This window comes from Lissotriton helveticus, chromosome 3_1 (genome assembly GCF_964261635.1).
Source record: "Lissotriton helveticus chromosome 3_1, aLisHel1.1, whole genome shotgun sequence".
Taxonomy (NCBI): Eukaryota; Metazoa; Chordata; class Amphibia; order Caudata; family Salamandridae; genus Lissotriton; species Lissotriton helveticus.
In genome coordinates, this window is record NC_136061.1 from 1579905532 (window position 1) to 1579924960 (window position 19429).

Genomic DNA, 19429 nt, shown 5'->3' on the forward strand with positions numbered 1-19429 from the left:
TTTCGAAAAATATAAGGATGTGGAAAATTTCATATCTGAATCAATTGCTAGACGAATGAAAAGGGAAACAGTAGCTTTGATCAGCCCTCAAGACTGGCTGGAGGTTAGCCAATTTGACACTAGGGGACAGATTCATAAGAAACTGACACATCTGAAGAGATGCAGCAGTGTCCCTGTGCCAGTTTGCGATACCCTTGCACCAACATGGATGTGCCATATTTCTAATACGGCGCACCATTCCGTAAGGATTGACAGACGAGTCAGAAATTCTGATGCATCTGTTGCCCCAAAACTCATGCATTGGTGGAGTCGTGTCGCAAGCACGATGCAACGCCAGCAATGCATGTTGATGCCTATACTTATTGTACTGCTCCAGTCCTTCCGCCTGCTTAAAGCAGGCGTACGATTTTGAAGCAGTGGCGTCCTAGAAGTGGTGCAGTGAAATCTTGTAGATTTCACTGCTTCACCTTTTATGAGGCTTTCCTGCATAGAAACGCCCACCCTACATACATTATAGCTGATGCAGGTATAATGTGACGCAGGGCATTACAACATGACGCATCTCCCCTAGTGTGTCACGTTGTAAATTGGCCAGATCGTGTATGCCACTGCTGCTGTATCACAAAAGTGACGCAATGGCGGCGCAAATGTTTTGCAAGGGGCTTGTAAATCCACCCCTTTAACTGTAATATTAAATAGATGTGGTATTTGCACAGTGGTAGGTATATTATGCACCGCCTTTTCTAAATTTAAAAATCCTAAGATTTTTTTCCATCTGCCCAAGATGTGGGGAAATGGCCTGCATATGATTTGGACATATAGACACTACGAGTTTATTGTGATTGCTATCAGCAGCCTAACATTTGCCTACTTGTGGCAAAACGAATGCACTAGCCAGTTTACTGAGAGGATCCGGATAATAAAATGTATCTTCCAAGTGAGTCAGTAGAGCTTGGCTTATTGCCATCTTGACTGCTAGGTCTATTATTACAGCCCATGGGAATCAGCGGTACCTCAGTTTTTGAATGCATGGAAAGATAGTCTGGGAGTCATCTATAAAAAAAAATGCATAATGCCAAAAGGGTTGGTGCGCAGTTTGAATTAATTAGATATGGGTTTTTTTTGCATCCCTATCTGTAGATGTTGCAGCTCCTTTTACATGATTCCGAATGACTATCTATTGGTATTTAGAATCATAATGTAAACTGGATTGTTGATGTAAGGTGTAAGCTGCTTTTTGTATCAGTTCCTGGGATGATTTTAATAGTGCAGGGCAGATGTATGTATTAATGTATGTTTTCTATTTGCCTTTGAAAGATTGTAGCTTAAGATGACTATATATTGTGATATAATTTTGGATGAATTGGTATTTTTCAACTGCAATTTAAATACCCTGCGATAGCATATGGTAAGAAAAAATCTGGTTGCAATGTAGGCAAAGTCAAGAAAATATGCCTTTGCCATGTAGAATAAAGCCTATTTTTATATATTCATCAGTCACCCTTAAGTGTATTTTGTAAGCCCATAAGGCAAAGAGCGAATAGAGAAAAATGGGACACACTAAATATTGGGGTTAGTGTGTTGTCATAGTGAAATAAAACTTAACAGTTATTTCACTATGTGGGGGTTTGCTGATAGTATTTACCTGAGCAAGCCTTAGTATGAATGAAAGCATTATTTCTTTCCTCCACATGGGAAAATTCTATGAGAACTCTTACCGAATTTTCAAAATCTGATGTAATGATGACATTAGATTTTTAGTAATTTAAATGGAAAGGTATACCAATGTAGTTTGTGCTGGTGAGCCAAAACAACTATTTTTGACACTCAGCTCCTCCTGAACTGAAGCCTACATCCTTGGCTGGGAAAGTTAATGACTCCAGCTCATAGGACAACAGCCTGCCTCTGAGTCCCAGGGTACTAACTGCTGACCACATAGCATGCATTTGCTATCTAAGTGGGGACGTTTACCAACCAGCTAAGTAGTTCCAACATCTGCTCCACTGTGATGAGCCTGAAATCACTTGTCAGTTCGAGTCAACCCTAGACACTGACATTTGACTGTCATTTTACTTTTTTTTGGTGCCTTTGATTTAAAATGTCAAAAATCCTATCTCCGGTGCTCCTTCGCCTATTTTAAGGATTTGTGGTGTCTATTTGCGGATAACATGTTCTCTATTTTTTCTAAATTAGTTTGGAAATCATTTTGTGTTATGATGTTTACTTCAAAGCTGGGTACTACTTAAACTTTGCACATGCACTTGTTTGGGGATTGTCAGATGCTCATTCCTTAGCTACCAGGGTTTAAGCCGAGCTTCTCAGAACTGTGTTGTGACCTAACCAGAGTAGATGTGTTAAGTTGGTAGGGGTACCGCCTCACAAATTAATAGCTGCATTCCGAACTCATTTCACATCATTTTTATAAAATATAACTGAAGTTTATAAGGGAGAGTTCACTGTTGAAAACTTGTAAATTTAGAGTTCCTAACTCAGTAAATGGCTGCATTTTAGTGTGAATTAACTGGCAGCATAACTTCTTATTTTCTCAACATGAAACAAATCTTTCTAAAAAATATGAACCAAATCATGAATAAAACGGAATGTGTGGTAGGATAGAAAATATTCTGCCTAAAACCATAAACAGTGTTTGTAAAGAAAACACACGAGAACAGCAATGAACCAATTACCATTAACAAATTCGGAGACAGGCACACTAGGAGTATCAAATGATAGATATTGCAATTGAGTAGAGAAAAAAGTGGCAGAAAATATCATATAAAATGAACTACAAATTTCTGAAGACAGGATACCTCATCCAATCAGAATACCGAGAGACCTTAATGCTCCTGGGTGGAAGAAACTGAAGAATACCAGTAACAAGTAAGAAATGTAGACTACACAAGACTGAAATCTTGTGCAAGGCATGGCCAAACATCTACTGTAAGTATATGCAATGCATTGGAAACAATTGACCAGACCACCAGACACCTAAACCTATCTGTAGCCAAGACCTAAAAACAGATCTTCAGTTGGGCATTCAGTCAGTTACTCGGATTCTCGTATCAACAGTGCAGATAAACTATTTGCCTAAGCAGTCTAAACAACAAGGTTTAGACTGAAGTATGCCTACAGTAAACATTCTAGGCTACACACCACTGACATGAAAAACATGCATCAAACATATGTCCATATATGTACACATCCTCCTAAAATGCACCTTCCCAGATGTAATAGTTCTTTTTGGAAAAGCAGATTGAACTTAATTTCTCCTGAGTCTCTTCATCCAGCTCCCGCCCATGTTCCTGTCATCCTATCAAGCCTCATTTGCTTGGATCCTAGTGTAAATTGAATAATAACCATTTCAATTGTCTAATGGGTTAATACATTTTCTGCTAGATGAATGAATGGCATTTTTATACCGCGCAAAACTTAGCCCCAAGGGGCATCAAGGCGCAATCCAGACAAACATGAAAATCCAGACTCCAGATAACTAGACCAAAAGGCCATTGAGAGAGCAAGAGCCTAATATGCCTGAGAGAAAAGCCAGGTCTTAAGTAGTTTTTTAAATATTGCTAAGGATGATTGACTGGTAAGCCCAAGGGAGAGGAGGTTCCACAGCTTGGGTGCCAAGGTGGAAAAGGCTCTACCTCCCCATCTAACATTAGCAAACCTAGGAACCACAAGCCTATTCTTCGAAGATGAACGAAGAGTTCTAATGGGGGTGTAGGCACACAAGAGAGATCTAATGCCTTCAGATCCTGTGCCATGGATAGCACCATGGGCCAGACAGAGAATTTTGAAAGAGATCCTAGATGGAATCGGAAGCCAGTGAAGGTCCCTTCTGGCAATTGTTACAGATGCTCTCCGAGGAAGGCTTAAGACCAATCTGGCTGCCGCATTTTGTACCATTTGGAGGCGATGGATAGAACCTTTATTGATGCCGCCATGAAGGGCATTACAATAATCTAGCCTCGATAGTACTAGGCCAGCTGTTGCTTGTTTCCGGGCTGCCAAGGATAGGTAAGGGGCAATTTTCTTTAAAATTCTAATAGTGCCACAACAAGTTGACACTGTCCTGTTTACCTGGGGGTCAAAAGAAAGGGCAGGATCAATTTGTACTCCAAGGTTCTTAGCAATAGGAGTGGGGGTCGGACAATCTCCCAGGGACGTAGGCCACCAATCCTTCGACCAGAGATCTTGGCTCCCTCCGAAGACCATAACTTCGGGGTTTTCCGCCGTTTAGTTTTAAAAAATTACACGTCATCCATTTGGAGACTGCTTCCATACAGGCTCTAAACTTGGGAGCAATCTCACAAACTGGCTGGGTGATGGATACCAAGATCTGTGTGTCATCAGCATACGATAGCACATCCAGGCCAAAGGATCTTACCACCTGTGCAAGTGGGGTGACATAGATGTTAAACAGTAGAGGGCTCAACGAGGAGCCCTGAGGAACCCCACATTGCACCTTTTGGGGATCGGAGAGGAAGTTGCCCATTTTTACTCTCTGCTCCCTGTGATGGAGAACAGAGGAGAGTAAACTAAGGGCAGAGCCTCCTAATCCGATTTCCTTGAGCCTGGAGATCAGTATTGACGGGGACAGGGTGTCAAAAGCTGCTGTGAGGTCTAATAACACAAGCAGGGAAGGGTGTCCCCTGTCAACCTCAGATCGAATTTTGTTTGTCACAACAGTGAGAGCAGACTCAGTGCTGTGAGCTGATCGAAAGCCGTGCTGGGAGCTGTCGAGCATGTTGGAATTTTCAATGAAAGTGGACAGTTTTTGATTTATATAAGATTCCAGAATCTTGGCTGGGGCCAGGAGTAAGGAAATAGGACGGTAATTCTTCAGGATCCCTGGGTCTAGGGAGGGTTTTTTAAGCAAGGGCCTAACAATGGCGGTTTTCCAGGAAGAGGGAAAAATACCCTCTCGAATCGCCAAGTTCATGACTTCCAAGAAAGGGGGAAGCACCGACCCTCTGCAAGTTTTTAAGATTTTTAATGGGCAGGGGTCAAGAGGCGAGCAGGACTTTGTGGCATCCAATAAAAGATTAAGATCTTCTAGAGACAGAGGGGGAAAACATGTGAGCGATGGTTTAGGCTAAACATCAGTCTTTTCATTTATATCAGGGATTGAAGAAGAAGATCCTAGTGCCTCTGCATTTAGCTCTTGATTTCTAATTTCAAGCGTACTGTAGATCTCAGCAATTTTATCATGGAAGAAACTCGCTAGGTTATTACAAAGTTCCTGGGTTTCGATGGTAGGGTCAGCTGGTCTGGGTGCCGAGAGAGTGTCGATAATGTTAAAAAGGTCTCTAGGGGATTTTAGGGATGTGGTTAGGTTAGTAAAATAATGCCTTTTTTCTTCCATTATCACCTTCTTATAGTCTCTAAGAAGGGATTTATGCAGGGCTTTCCCCCGTGGATCAGGATGAGCAGTCCAGGACCTTTCTTGTTGCCGACATTTCTGACGCATGGTTTTTAAGCGGTCTGAAAACCAAGGCTGAGAGGGGCTCTTTCGGGCTGAGTAATGTCGTTTGGCCGGGGCTAGAGAGTCTATGGCAGTGGCTAGGGCATTAGAGAGGTCAGAAGCAGCCCTATTTGGATCCTCCAAGGAAGGACACCTAAGATCATTCATAAAAGGTGAAAGAGTGTTATCATTTATAGTTTTATAGTTCCTTCTTGTGGACCAAACATCTATTTTTGGTTTATTGCCTAGATTGGAGTTTACTTTAAAATGAAAGGGAACTGCCAGATGGTCGGACCAAGAAAGGGGAATAGGGGTGCCAGTCCTAAGTCTAGCATCATTAGAAAAAATGCCATCCAGCGTATGGGAGGCCAGATGTGTGGGGCCATTGACCAATTGGTCAAGTCCGCATGCAGCTAGACCCTCTACAAGTGCTAGCGTATCCTTTGAATCCGTGGCCTCTAAATGGAAGTTAAAATCACCCAGAATAGTAAAATAGGGTCTGTCAACATAAGGCTCAATAAGTTTAAGAATTTCATAAGGAAAAGTCGTTTTAGGACCTGGAGGTCTATAGCATAGGATTCCAGAGAAAGAATCAGAAGGAAGGAAGTTAATGGAGAAATATAGTGCCTCAAAGGTGTCTGAGGGCAAAGAGAGAGGCTTGGTACAACAAGTAAAGATATCTCTAAACAAGATTCCCAGCCCACCACCCCTGCACCTTGTCCTATCGAGTCTGGACAGGGAATAGCCCTCTGGAACTGCCTCAACAATATCTGGGCCAGAGGTTTCTGAGCCCCAGGTTTCGGTGATAAAAACCCAGGGTGGTTTATTTTGAGAGACAAAATCGTTAAATGCAACATTATTTCGCACAAGGGACCTAGCATTTAACAGCAGGCCCACCTCACTAAAAGGATTGAGAGCGGGCAGCTGATTTCCAATTGTGACAGGATTTTTGTGACGAGGATAGCGAGGGCGCCTAAAACTTAGAGTCCTCTTACAACAGTGGATATTAACCAGATCATCTGGAGGTAAACTAAAATGGCACGATCTTGGCATAGGTCTAAGAGCCAAAAGAGTAGAGTAAGAGTACAACTCACAATTACCATGAAGGGGGAAGCGAGGTCCAGCCCGTCTGGCCCCTGGCGCGTCCTCAGCACGGACGGGCGCAGACGGGCTTAACTTTGGCGCAACTTTGGTGCACATTCGCTGGGCGCGTCCGCTGGGCGCGGAAAGAAATTGCCCCTCTTAAATATGGCCGCTTCAGGAGCCTGGCGTCCCACCTGACCAGGATTCAACCAATCAGCTCGGGGAGCAGCTGTTCGCCTACGCGCCCTCCACACAATCGGGAAACACCCGTGGTGGACCGGGGCACACGGCAATTAAATTGGTACTTGGCGAGATAAGAAGCCAAATGTGCTTACAGTGCTAAATTCGATCTTTTAAAATACGGCGAAAACTTGTAAGCTAGATAGCTAGAGAACAAGCAAAACGGCTGATGCGCAGTAGCACCTCTCAGGTGTGCATTAGGACAGATCCACCGCTGATGCCATTTAAGTCTCCAAAGCTCCCCTCCAGCCTGTTGCATCCTATTCACACCTCCTGGAGAGCATATGCACTCCTCCGGCATTGACTCTCACCCATCCAGTAAGTTGCATGTGGCACTTTGGCCTTATTGCAGTGCCTAGCTGCTTAGTGGGTCAATGCCTGCTGAACCCAGATTTCTGGACTCAACATGATTTCAACAGCTTTAATTCGAGTTGCAGATTGTTCACCCTGCATGTTGGTTGAGTTGGTTTATGCAGTCTTCTTTCCACCTGAATGTGGACAGTAAAGCCAGATTTAGTGGCCAGCCATTAAGTGAGACAAAGGTGTTTGCCTTTTGCGCTCATTCATGATGGCCATGTTTATCATGTGTATTTGTGAAAAACTAGGACCCAAAAGTAATAATTTTTTATGCTAGGCAGCGCAACAATCAAAGTTGCTGCCCTGCCTTATGTAAAAGGAAGAGATACAAATTAACAATATCTACTAAAAAGTGGTGCATTATTTTCTCTCCCCCAGAGCTGGTACACTTTTGGCTCTCATGCACCAACACACAAACCTTTGCACAACAGTGAAAGTGTACGTGCAATTTCTAAACCATAGATTTTGAACTTAAAGAATACTCTTCTAGTAGAGAATCTGGGGCATATTATCAAGAACGGCGTTAAAAAGTTATTGCCGGTTTAGCGGCAGAAAACTGCCGCTAAAGCGGCGATAATGGGCTTGATAATATGCCCTTGAGAATTCCAATAGAAGCCCATGTTCACACCAGAACATGGATTTCTATTGGAATACTCCAGGGCATATTATCAAGCCCATTATCGCCGCTTTAGATGCAGTTTTCTGCCGCTAAACCGGCGATAATTTTAATGCCGTTCTTGATAATATGCCCCTAAATTCGTCTGACTTTTCCCACTTTTGCCTGCTATACAATGCAAAGTTAACCTAATAAGGAGAAATGAAAACATTTCTCCACATTATGCCAGCCTCGAGGAGGCGTAAGATTTTGGTTCAAATACTGGTCTGGAAATGTTAATAGATTGGGTTTTACTTCAAAATCAATGGACGGTTGCATGAGAATGCCCATGTACCATGCATGGAATGCCCCATGAAGCAAAAAAATACATATAGCTAATTTGTTTGTTTCGAAAACTTTCTCAATACAAATCCGGGTTTGCGTTGGATAGTAAGTCCCATCAATCAATCAATCAATCAATCAGAACATTTGTATAGCGCACTACTCACCCAGAGGGTCTCAAGGCGCTGGGGAGGGGGGGGGTCCGCTACTGCTCGAACAGCCAGGTCTTGAGCTGCTTCCTGAAGGCGAGGTGGTCCTGGGTCAGGCGGAGGTGGGTCGGGAGGGAGTTCCAAGTCTTGGCGGCCAGGTAGGAGAAGGCCCTTCCTCCTGTGGTGGCTCTTCGGATGCGGGGGACGGCGGCGAGGGCGTGGCTGGTCGATCGAAGCTGGCGCGTGGGAGCGTAGAAGTTGAGGCGGCTGTTGAGGTATCCTGGTCCTTGGTTGTGTAGGGCTTTGTGTGCGTGGGTGAGGAGCCGGAAGGTGATTCTCTTGTTGACCGGGAGCCAGTGCAGGTCTCTCAGGTGTCCGGAGATGTGGCTGCGGCGGGGGATGTCCAGGATGAGTCGTGCTGAGGTGTTCTGGATCTGCTGGAGTCTCTTCTGGAGTTTGGCGGTGGTACCGGCGTAGAGGGAGTTGCCGTAGTCCAGCCGGCTGGTGACGAGGGCCTGGGTGACCGTCTTCCTGGTTTCGGTGGGGATCCATCGGAAGATCTTGCGTAGCATTCGCAGGATGTTGAAGCACGACGAGGAGACGGCGTTGACTTGTCTGGTCATGGAGAGGGAGGAATCCAGGATGAAGCCCAGGTTGCGTGCGTGGTCAGTTGGTTTGGGTGCGCTGCCCAGGGCGGGGGGCCACCAGGAGTCGTCCCAGGCGGAGGGTGAGGATCCCAGGATGAGGACTTCCATCTTGTCCGAGTTCAGTTTCAGGCGGCTGTTCGACATCCATTTGGCTACGTCTGTCATCCCTTCATGCAGGTTGGTTCTGGCGGTGGCGGGGTCGTTGGTGAGGGAGAGGATCAGCTGGGTGTCGTCTGCGTAGGAGATGATGTTCAGGTTGTGCTGGCGTGCGATGGCTGCGAGGGGGCTCATGTAGACGTTGAAGAGAGTTGGGCTGAGCGAGGAGCCTTGAGGGACGCCGCAGATGCCTTCGGTGGCCTCCGATCTGAACGGGGGGAGGCGGACTCTCTGTGTCCTTCCGGCGAGGAAGGAGGTGATCCACTCCAGTGCCTTCTCCTGGATTCCGACGTTGCTGAGGCGCTGTACTAGGGTGCGGTGGCAGACAGTGTCGAAGGCCGCGGAGAGGTCCAGGAGGATGAGGGCCGCTGTTTCTCCGTTGTCGAGCAGGGCTCGGATGTCATCTGTAGCTGCGATCAGGGCGGTCTCGGTGCTGTGGTTGGCCCGGAAGCCAGACTGCGAGAGGTCGAGGGAGCCGTTCGTCTCGAGGAAGGCGGCCTGTTGCTTGTTGACGGTCTTCTCGATGACTTTGGCTGGAAACGGGAGCAGCGAGATGGGGCGGTAGTTCTTGAGGTCGGTGGGGTCTGCTGATGGTTTCTTGAGTAGAGCGCTGAGTTCGGCGTGCTTCCAGCTCTCCGGGAAGGTGGCGATGTCGAAGGAGGTGTTGATGATGTCCCGCAGGTAGGGTGCGATGACAGCGTCGGCCTTGTTGAAGACGTGGTGAGGGCAGGGGTCTGTTGGAGATCCGGAGTGGATGGAGTTCATCGTGCGGATGGTGTCTTCGGTGCTGATCGGGGTCCAGGCGCGGAGGGTGGCGGTGGGGGGCGGTGGTTCGGTCGTGGTGTGCGTTGGTTGAGTGCTGAAGCTGTTGTGTATGTCCGCGATCTTGTTGTGGAAGTAGGAGGCGAGGGAGTTGCAGAGGTCTTGCGAAGGGGTGATGTCGTTGTTTCCGGCGTTGGGGTTGGAGAGCTCTTTCACGATGTTGAAGAGTTCCTTGCTGTTGTGTGCGTTGTTGTCCAGTCGTTCCTTGAATGCGGTTTTCTTGGTGGCGCGGATCAGCTGGTGGTGTTTTCGGGTGGCGAGCTTGAGGGCAGTCATGTTGTCCGGTGTTGAGTCTCTGCGCCAGGTTTTCTCGAGTGCTCTGCAGTTCTTCTTGGAGCTCTTGAGTTCGTCGTTAAACCATGGGGCTTTCTTGCTGCCGGGTCTGCTCGGCTGGGCCTTCAGAGGGGCGAGGTCGTCTGCGCAGTCGCTGATCCATTTCGTGAGGTTGGTGGCCGCTTGGCTGGGGTTCGTTGTGCTGGTGGGAGGGTTCTTGCTCAGGGAAGTAGTGAGCTGGTCTGCAGTGATCTTGTTCCAGCTTCTGCGGGGAGCCTGTTGCTGGTGATGGTGGAGCGTGGTCCTTCTGTAGCTGAAGTGGACGCAGCTGTGGTCCGTCCATTGGAGTCCCGTGGCGTGGCTGAAGGCGATGTACTTGCTGGAAGAGAAGATCGGGTCGAGTGTGTGTCCGGCGTAGTGGGTGGGGGTGGTCACCAGTTGCTTGAGTCCGAGGTTGGCGAGGTTGTCCAGCAGGGTGGTGGTGTTGCGGTCGTTGTTGTTCTCCAGGTGGAAGTTGAGGTCTCCGAGGAGGATGTAGTCGGTTGAGGGGAGGGCGAGCGGGCTGACGAAGTCGGCGATGTCCTCGCTGAATTGTGCGCGTGGTCCCGGGGGTCTGTAGATGAGGGTGCCTCTGAGGGTGGTCTTGGGGTTGACGTGGATCTGGAAGGGCAGGTGTTCGGCGGGTGCGAGGTTGTCGTCGGTGTTGGTCGTGATGCGGATGGTGTTCCTGTGGATGATGGCGATGCCTCCTCCTGTCTGGTTGACGCGGTCCCTCCGGATGATCTTGTAGCCGTCCGGGATGGCGATGGCGATGTCGGGCGCTGAGGAGGCGTTCATCCAGGTTTCCGTGAGGAAGGCGACGTCTGGGTCTGTGGTGTCGAGCAGGTTCCAAAGCTCGACGGCGTGTCTGTGGACGGAGCGGGTGTTGAGCAGGATGCACTTCAGGTGGGTGCTGCTGGAGTTCGGCTTGGTGGGTGCTGGTGTAGCGTGGGTCCGGTTGCAGGTGAACTTGCAGGAGTGGCAGCTGAAGGGTCCGTGGGTGCGTCTCGGTGTGGCTCGGTAGCAGCGCGGGGTTCGGCCGGTGTTGAGAGCGTTGAGTTCGGTGGAGTCGTAGGTTCGTCTGGTCGGCTTCCGGCGGTGGGGGCCAGGGGTCCTGGCACTGGGCGCGGTCCAGGCGCGGACGGGCGCAGACGGGCTTACCTTTGGCGCACCTTCGGTGCTCAATCGGTGCTCCCGCTGCGCGCGGTCGCTCAGGGGGCGTCATAAGAAGGGGGACGGGAGGGCGGGTCTGCTGGGCTGGGCGAGCGTCCGGGCCAATGGGCCGGTAGTGGGCGGGGCCGCAGGGGCCAGCGGCGGGAAAAGTGGCGAGCGGCCGGCTCAGCTGTGGCTGGGCCGCTCGGGGGTGCTGGGGGGGCGGCGGCAGGCAGGCAGGCAGGAGGCTGGCAAGGAGGCTGGCTAGCAGGGCAGCAGGTGAGTGAGGGGGGTGACCCGGCCTCGAGAGGCACAGTGGTCACTCCCGCGGTCACCCAGGCGCTCCCCTTAAGAAGGGGGACGGGAGGGCGGGTCTGCTGGGCTGGGCGAGCGTCCGGGCCAATGGGCCGGTGGTGGGCGGGGCCGCAGGGGCCAGCGGCGGGAAAAGTGGCGAGCGGCCGGCTCAGCTGTGGCTGGGCCGCTCGGGGGTGCTGGGGGGGCGGCGGCAGGCAGGCAGGCAGGAGGCTGGCAAGGAGGCTGGCTAGCAGGGCAGCAGGCGAGTGAGGGGAGTGACCCGGCCTCGAGAGGCACAGTGGTCACTCCCGCGGTCACCCAGGCGCTCCCCTTAAGAAGGGGGACGGGAGGGCGGGTCTGCTGGGCTGGGCGAGCGTCCGGGCCAATGGGCCGGTGGTGGGCGGGGCCGCAGGGGCCAGCGGCGGGAAAAGTGGCGAGCGGCCGGCTCAGCTGTGGCTGGGCCGCTCGGGGGTGCTGGGGGGCGGCGGCAGGCAGGCAGGCAGGCAGGCAGGAGGCTGGCAAGGAGGCTGGCTAGCAGGGCAGCAGGCGAGTGAGGGGGGTGACCCGGCCTCGAGAGGCACAGTGGTCACTCCCGCGGTCACCCAGGCGCTCCCCTTAAGAAGGGGGACGGGAGGGCGGGTCTGCTGGGCTGGGCGAGCGTCCGGGCCAATGGGCCGGTGGTGGGCGGGGCCGCAGGGGCCAGCGGCGGGAAAAGTGGCGAGCGGCCGGCTCAGCTGTGGCTGGGCCGCTCGGGGGTGCTGGGGGGGCGGCGGCAGGCAGGCAGGCAGGAGGCTGGCAAGGAGGCTGGCTAGCAGGGCAGCAGGCGAGTGAGGGGGGTGACCCGGCCTCGAGAGGCACACTATTTGTGCTGGGTTTGCGTCACTTTTGTGATCAAACCCCAACACAAAGCACTAGTAAAACTGGGCCTGGCACAACTGCTGAATGCACCAACTACACACTAACAAATTTTCACAAAAACGTACAAGATCGTCGGGAGGAGCTAAGATTTCAAATAACAGTAAAACACTGATAATACCATACTAAATCAGTAGTCTTTGATTGCGTGTATGTGCAACTTTATTTTTTTGTGCAATCATAATGGACACTCATGTTATCTAAACTGCTCTTACACAATATGAAAATGTTAATGTTTGTAGTCTTCTTACATACACCGCTCTTTTGAAGTATGTCACTGTTGTGTAAAGTGTTCTGGCACTTACAAGTCTTGCTCATGCTATATAAAACCGCAACTTAACATTATAATAAACAACTGTGTGTCATATCCAAGTCATAAGTTAAGATTTAGGCATGACTTACTCTGCATTTCATCCTTCTGAATTCCAGTACAGGGGGGCCATATAATAACAGTAATATGCAGCACTCAATCGAATAGCACGTGATTTTTTCTTAGGCTTTGATGCCAACTGGTCTGAGATATTTCTGTACCAGATCTTCCCATCTATTTTTGCAGTAGTGCGAATATATGGCACATATCAACATTGCACACTCTATTGTGTTATTTTTTTTATCAACAGATGAGTCCAAAGTCTTTGTGCACACAGCACTTACTCTTGCAGTGAAGGTTTTCCCGTGATTCACTGTGTGACTTCTTGAGCATAAGCTGGAAAATGGTGAACAGCTGCAGCTCCGCCCCCCCCCCCCTCCACTCCCCATGGCCACTCGCCCCGGACTGCAAGTGCGTGTTCTTCCTATCAGCACCTACAACAGCACCCCAAAAGAGAATGATGAAGGATGCTTCGGTGAAAAATCAAGCAAAGGAACAAAGAAAGATTTTTTATGAGAAAGAGCTGAGGAAGTGAGCATAGCTGTTGGAGTGAGAGAAGTGTTAGGAGCAAAGGACTAAAGAGATGGGCGAGCCTGAAACGGAAAAAGAAAGTGAAGGAGGAGGACGAATATGTGAGAAGGAAGGAGATTCATGTTAAGGAACGAGTGAGAGAGAGAGGGGAGACCGTTTTGACGGAACAGAAGCACGTCTGTGAGAAGGACCCACATTGAGATAAAGAAACAATGTACAAATCCCCCTAGGGAAGTTGTCCCATCCCTGTCTAGCTCACGAGTACATTTACCATCAAGTTATTCTACAGTAAATAGCGCAATTGGCTTTCTTTATTGAGTTTTAGTCATTCAGTTACTTAATATGGTAAATCAACATTTCAGAAGAACTAGTTTGTTGAAAACTGTCTGCCTTTTCCTTCCAGTCTGGCCTACTCCTCTTTTGTATTCCAGGTGAAGTGAAAGGTGATCTCCTTATTGACATTGGCTCCGGACCCTCCATCCATACGATTATATCAGCTTGTGAGTGCTTTAAGGAAATCATCGCAAGTGATTGGACAGACACCAACCGCCAAGCATATGAGAGATGGCTGAGAAATGAGCCGGGCGCTTTTGATTGGACCCCAGTTTTAAGCATGGTGTGTGAACTGGAAGGAGACAGGTAAATATAAGAAAGCATATTTTGGTGGTTATACATTCAAAATGACTTTAAAACAATCTACTTTACTAATTCCCATAGTGTGGAGAACTGTACGGTGCAAATCTCACATTGAGCTCCGCTCAGAAGGAAGGGATTGTGACCATTCCATGGTGCAAGCACACCTTGCAAGTTTATAGATACGCAAAGACGTGAGCACCCAGAAAATGTATAGAGATTTAAGGGCATATTATCAACAAACTGCGATAAATATCGCAGAGCGCGCTTAGTGCGTTTTTTTCTATCGCCAGCTATTGCTGGATTTCATCGCCGAGTTAGCGCATTATTATCAACGCTTATCTCAAAAGCGATAAGAAATCCAGCGATAGAATGCGATAATGATCATTAGCGTCTGAAATCCAGCGATGATTTCACAGCGCTAATGAAAAGCTTGGTAATAGGGAAGTGGGTGCTTAACCATACAATCCACCTCCCCTAAGCATTAATGCTAAGTCAGGTTTTATTCAGGCGTTAGGATAATGCGATAATGGGGGCTTAGCATGCCTTTTCTCTTCGCTTTGTGGGTCCGGGGCAGCGTTGATAATACTGCGAAGATGAGTTTGCGACGTTATTCAATGGAGTTCTTGTAAGGAACGCCTACTTTTCATCTGATTAGTGGTGTACATCGCTAAGATGCGTAGCATTAGAAATTCGGCTGCTAACATGTGCTGATGCATGTTAGCGCCGCCTTGTTAATAGGGCGATAAGAATATCGCCGCTTTAGCGGCAAAAAGTGCCCTTGATAATATGCCCCTTACTCTTCAAGGATAGAAGTATATCTGTTTCAAGGGTGAGAAATAGGAGGTAGCACCCTTACAATTAGTGGGTCCTAGGACAAGCAGTTTCTCCTTCGAGCAACAATAATGAACAATATGTCCCTTCCGGAGTTACAATAAAATACTGTATGGCGAAAACATGAACTTCACATTTCCACATGTGAAAATGCATTTTGTACATTGTAATATGATAACATGCATGTATGTGAGTAACACTGGGCATTTATGACAGTTATTCTTAGGGGAAGTACGTACATTCTTTGAAAATTCAAATAGAAACTGAAACTTACTAAAACCCTCTGTGCAGGTAAAGCAGATACACGTAAAATTGATTCTTGTGATTGACACCCATGATTACTATGGAGGATATCGTTACTGCTGAATTATGCACTGTTTCATTAGCCTCAACACTCAGTGACTGTTCACATGATCATTCCCCTTTGAGCTTATTTTGGTCTGAATTGGTTGATAGACGGTGGCAGCTGAGTGGCTCCTTTCAGCACTGACAGACCAACAAACCCCAACAAATGGTATGATACAAGAACATTTTGTGAATGTAACCTTCGATTAGGCCCACAGAAGGTGGTACTTATTACTACAATAGCATTCCCTGATTCATAAAATCAATACCTTAATATATTTCTCTCACACATGAAACCGAAGAGATAATCAACCAGGTGGATGGGATTGAAAACACTTTTACGTTTGATTTGTTTCATTCAAATATCAGCTTTAGATATATTTAGGAAATCAACCATTTCCTCCCCACATCAGCTTATGAGTTCTGAAAATGCACACATTTTGTCTCCAATACCTGCGTTCTGATTTTGGTACATGTTAGAAATGGGATTTTTGGTCGGCTAGGGCATGTGCCAAAGTCGGGCAGAAACCACCACTCTAGTCAGGATAAGGGAGTTACACTCCTAAAATAACCCCTGCTCACCCCCTTGGTAGCTTGGCACAAGCAGTCAGGCTTATCTTAGAGGCAGTGTGTAAAGCATTTGCACATAACCAACAGTAATACAGCGTAAGCATTACAAAAGGACACCACACCAGGTTGGAAAACTATCCAATATTTTTATATACTTTGGACAAGACCAAAAATTATAAAAATCCACAATACAGTACTTAAAAATCTTTAGTTATCAAAATATGCTTGAAAACCAGTTCCTTGATGTCTCTAGCTCCATCTGTGGCTATCACGGCATTGTAAACAAACAAATCCAAACAGTTCTGGCTGACCGCAGCATTGAGGGCCAGCTGCAGTGTCGCGAAGACCCGCAAACAGTACCTTTTACAAAAGGAAAGGTATCGGCGACCTCTTGTGGAGCTTCCGAAAGCACGGCGTCTGCAGGCGTCAGTTCCAGAGGTCGCTGCAGGAGTCGTCCGGGCCCTTGAAGTCACACGTGTTGCAGATCAAACTCCTCTCCGATGAAGTCAGGAGCGCTGGCGTCGCCAGAGTCACGGTGCAAAGTGACTGCACTGCTCGTCGTGGTGTTGGCAGGTCGCGATACAAGCAGCAGCAGCGTCGTTGTTGCTGAAGCGTTGCTGTCGGCTGATGACCTGGAGTCGATGGCGCTGGCATCGGTGAGCAAACGCTGTGGTGCAGGATGAGGGCGGTGCGTCATGTAACTTTATGAGGGGTGCCCTTGAACCATGGTGCAAGCAGTGGCGTGGATTTCGGCGTGGAGTGGTGTCGTCGGGGATACCCAGGCGTCGTCGTGAAGCGAGGCGTTGCGGAGTGCGGTGCACACAGGTTGCGGTGCGAGCAGCGGCTCAGTGCTGGCATCAGTGAGACCGGGTCGCAGTGCGGCGGTGCCCTCTGCGGTGCCTCCAAGACAAGTTGCTTTTCTTCTGTTGCAGCACAAAACAAGCAGGCCCCAGTGCTGTTCCTGAGACTTAGTGAACTGGGGGCAAGCTCTACCTCAAGCACCTTGGAGAAACTCACAAAGTAGATTGCAGAAAGTTCAGTCCTGTCCTTTCACTGCCCAAGACAGAAGCAGCCACTGCAGGCCAACACAGCAAAGAATGCAGCAAAGTGGTAGGTCCTTCTCACAGCTTCTCTGGCTCTTCTTTTTGGCAGTCTTCTTTGTCAAAAGAGTTCTAAAGTTCAGGGGTCTGGGCCCCAATATTTATATCCCCAAATCATTTGATCTCCTAGGCAGAGAGTGTCTGTGCCCAGCCAGAATCAGTTCTGCCTTCTCTGGTATGGCTTCCTGGCAGGAGGTGGAGACGGCATTGTAAGAGGCAGACCAGGCCCTTTGAGGTGCAAGGAAATCTCCTCCCCATTTCCCAATTGCAGCCCAGGTCTATTCAGCCCTTCCTTGACCCACCTGGACTATCTGGAGCCACTCCAGCTTCAAAGGCTTCTGTCATCCAAAACCCAGACAGGCAATCCACATTCCAGCAGAGGCACATGGGATGACTGAGCAAGAAAATACCTACTTTCTAAAAGTGGTATTTTCAAACACAGAATGTAAAAATCAGCTTCACTAAAAAATGTGATCTTTAGTTTCTGAGTTCAGGCATACTAAACTTTATTTTCCTACCTAGTTCCCAGGGCCAGTTATGTTTATAAGATGTTATAAACAAACTTCCCATTCTGTCCTATGGGGAACAGGTAACCTTGCAATGGTGAAAAACGAAATTGGCAGTAATTTACTATCAGGACATGCCACACACACCAGGGCATGTCCTACCTTTCACAGACACTGCACCCTGCCCACCCGGTACCTTGGGCCCACCTTAGGGGTGGCTGACATGTAAGAAAACGGAAGGTTAGGGCCTGGCAAGTGGGTGCACGTGCCAAGGTAACATGGCAGTACCAGACTGCGCACAGGTTCTGCAATGGCAAGCCAGAGTCATATTTATGGGCTGTTTTGTGGGTGGCACAATCCAGCACTGCAGCCCACCAACAGCATTTAATCTACATGCCCTGGCACACGCAGGGCACTTTACTAGGGACTGACACGTAAATCAAATATTTAATCATGAAAACACCAATCCATAACACAATTTACTACAGGAGCACCTGCACTTTACCACTGATCAGAAGTGCGAAAAGTGCGCAGAAACGCTACACCAGCAAAAACAGAGTAAAAAAACGGGAGGTCAGAAAGCAAAATCTCAGGGGAAACATGCCAAAAGATGCCAAGTCTAACAGTACACATATGAATTCAACCATGCACAAGCTTCCAGGTTAGTTGACTAGGCCGTACACAGGAGAGATACTTATAGGTTGCTGGAGAGCTACCAGTAGCTCACGAGCTACTTGGAGAAGCCTGTTCTAGAACAATCATGTAATTTCACATCACCAAAAATTCAACTATTCTTTCCTTCCTGTTTCCACAGTAGATATCAGCAACATTCATTACATTTCCCATCCTACATCCTGGACAGTCACTGTAACCTTGAGTATCTCTTCATTCCTGAAACGTGATGAATAGGAGGTTTCCTCAGCTTGTTAGCTCTTCATGATGGTGCCAAAATTTCTTCTCTAAGGCCTCACCATCAATAGTACAGCAATACTCTTTTCTCTAGTTATGAAATCATGAGAACGCACCTGCAAAGAAAGAACACGCAAAACAAGGAAAATGCATTTGAGATTTAAGGCCTTTAGTCAAGCTAAGATTAGACAAGCATTTCAACTTCGAATATGTGATCATATATGCTCATATAACTTCAGATTCAATGCATAACGCAAAGAAATTAATTTATGCTTGCATATCCAATGCTCTTTCATTAAATGTAATATAACTTGAAACATAGGTGCAAATATGAAGGAGAACTACAAATATTCATGTTAACCTAAACATTAGAACACACACATTGATGAATCCCTAAGTTACACAGTGAATGCACTTCAGTAATGCGTAAAAAGACTTCCCTTCACATAAATACAGTTGAGGCACACAAAATGTATAGTATCTAGTGCACATAAATACTGCACTTCTATGACGCCTAAGGGTGGAGTCTAAATTGCACTGCTCCAAACCCCCCTCTGATGACAATTTTAGCCATCACAGTCAAGATATGACTATTATCAGATGGACCAATCAAAAGTTCATGGATTTCATACATTTTTGTCTGGACTCTTCCAGATGTTTCATGTCATCTTAGTATCTACACTGACTCTCCTCTAATTCTACATCAGCTCTATTCCTATTGACTACCTTTCTTGCGTGCACCCACTTATATCCCATAAACATTAGAACAACAAATATTGTTTAAAAAACAATTATCACAGGGGACTTCAAAATGGACCCAATATTCCAATTCTTAGGTTTTCAAACCATCTACCTATTGCTGAAAATCCATTTCCAATCTCTCCCAAGCACCTGTTCTTTCTAACTCATTCACATCTGCCTTCTAATGAGTATTTGTTAGAACTGGGGGTCTCTAGTTGGCAATGGTTTGCACCTATACCCAAATAGGGACCTTTGCTTCTAGTCAGGTAGAGGGGGATACACTCCTACACCAGCCCCGGGTCACCCCCTTGGTAGCTTGGCACTAGCAGGTAGGCTTATCTCAGAGGCAGTGTGTAAAG

At 47.8% G+C, this 19429-nt stretch overlaps 1 protein-coding gene across 1 annotated transcript in view; it reads left to right on the plus strand.

Moving 5' to 3' along the window:
- The window catches only part of LOC144823647 (nicotinamide N-methyltransferase-like), a 159760-nt gene that overhangs the window by 73675 nt on the left and 66656 nt on the right, over positions 1 to 19429 (plus strand). Inside the window, exon 2 of the mRNA XM_078682335.1 lies at positions 13864 to 14071. Coding sequence (XP_078538461.1) covers positions 13864 to 14071 — 208 coding nt within the window. The remainder of the gene's footprint in view (positions 1 to 13863; positions 14072 to 19429) is intronic.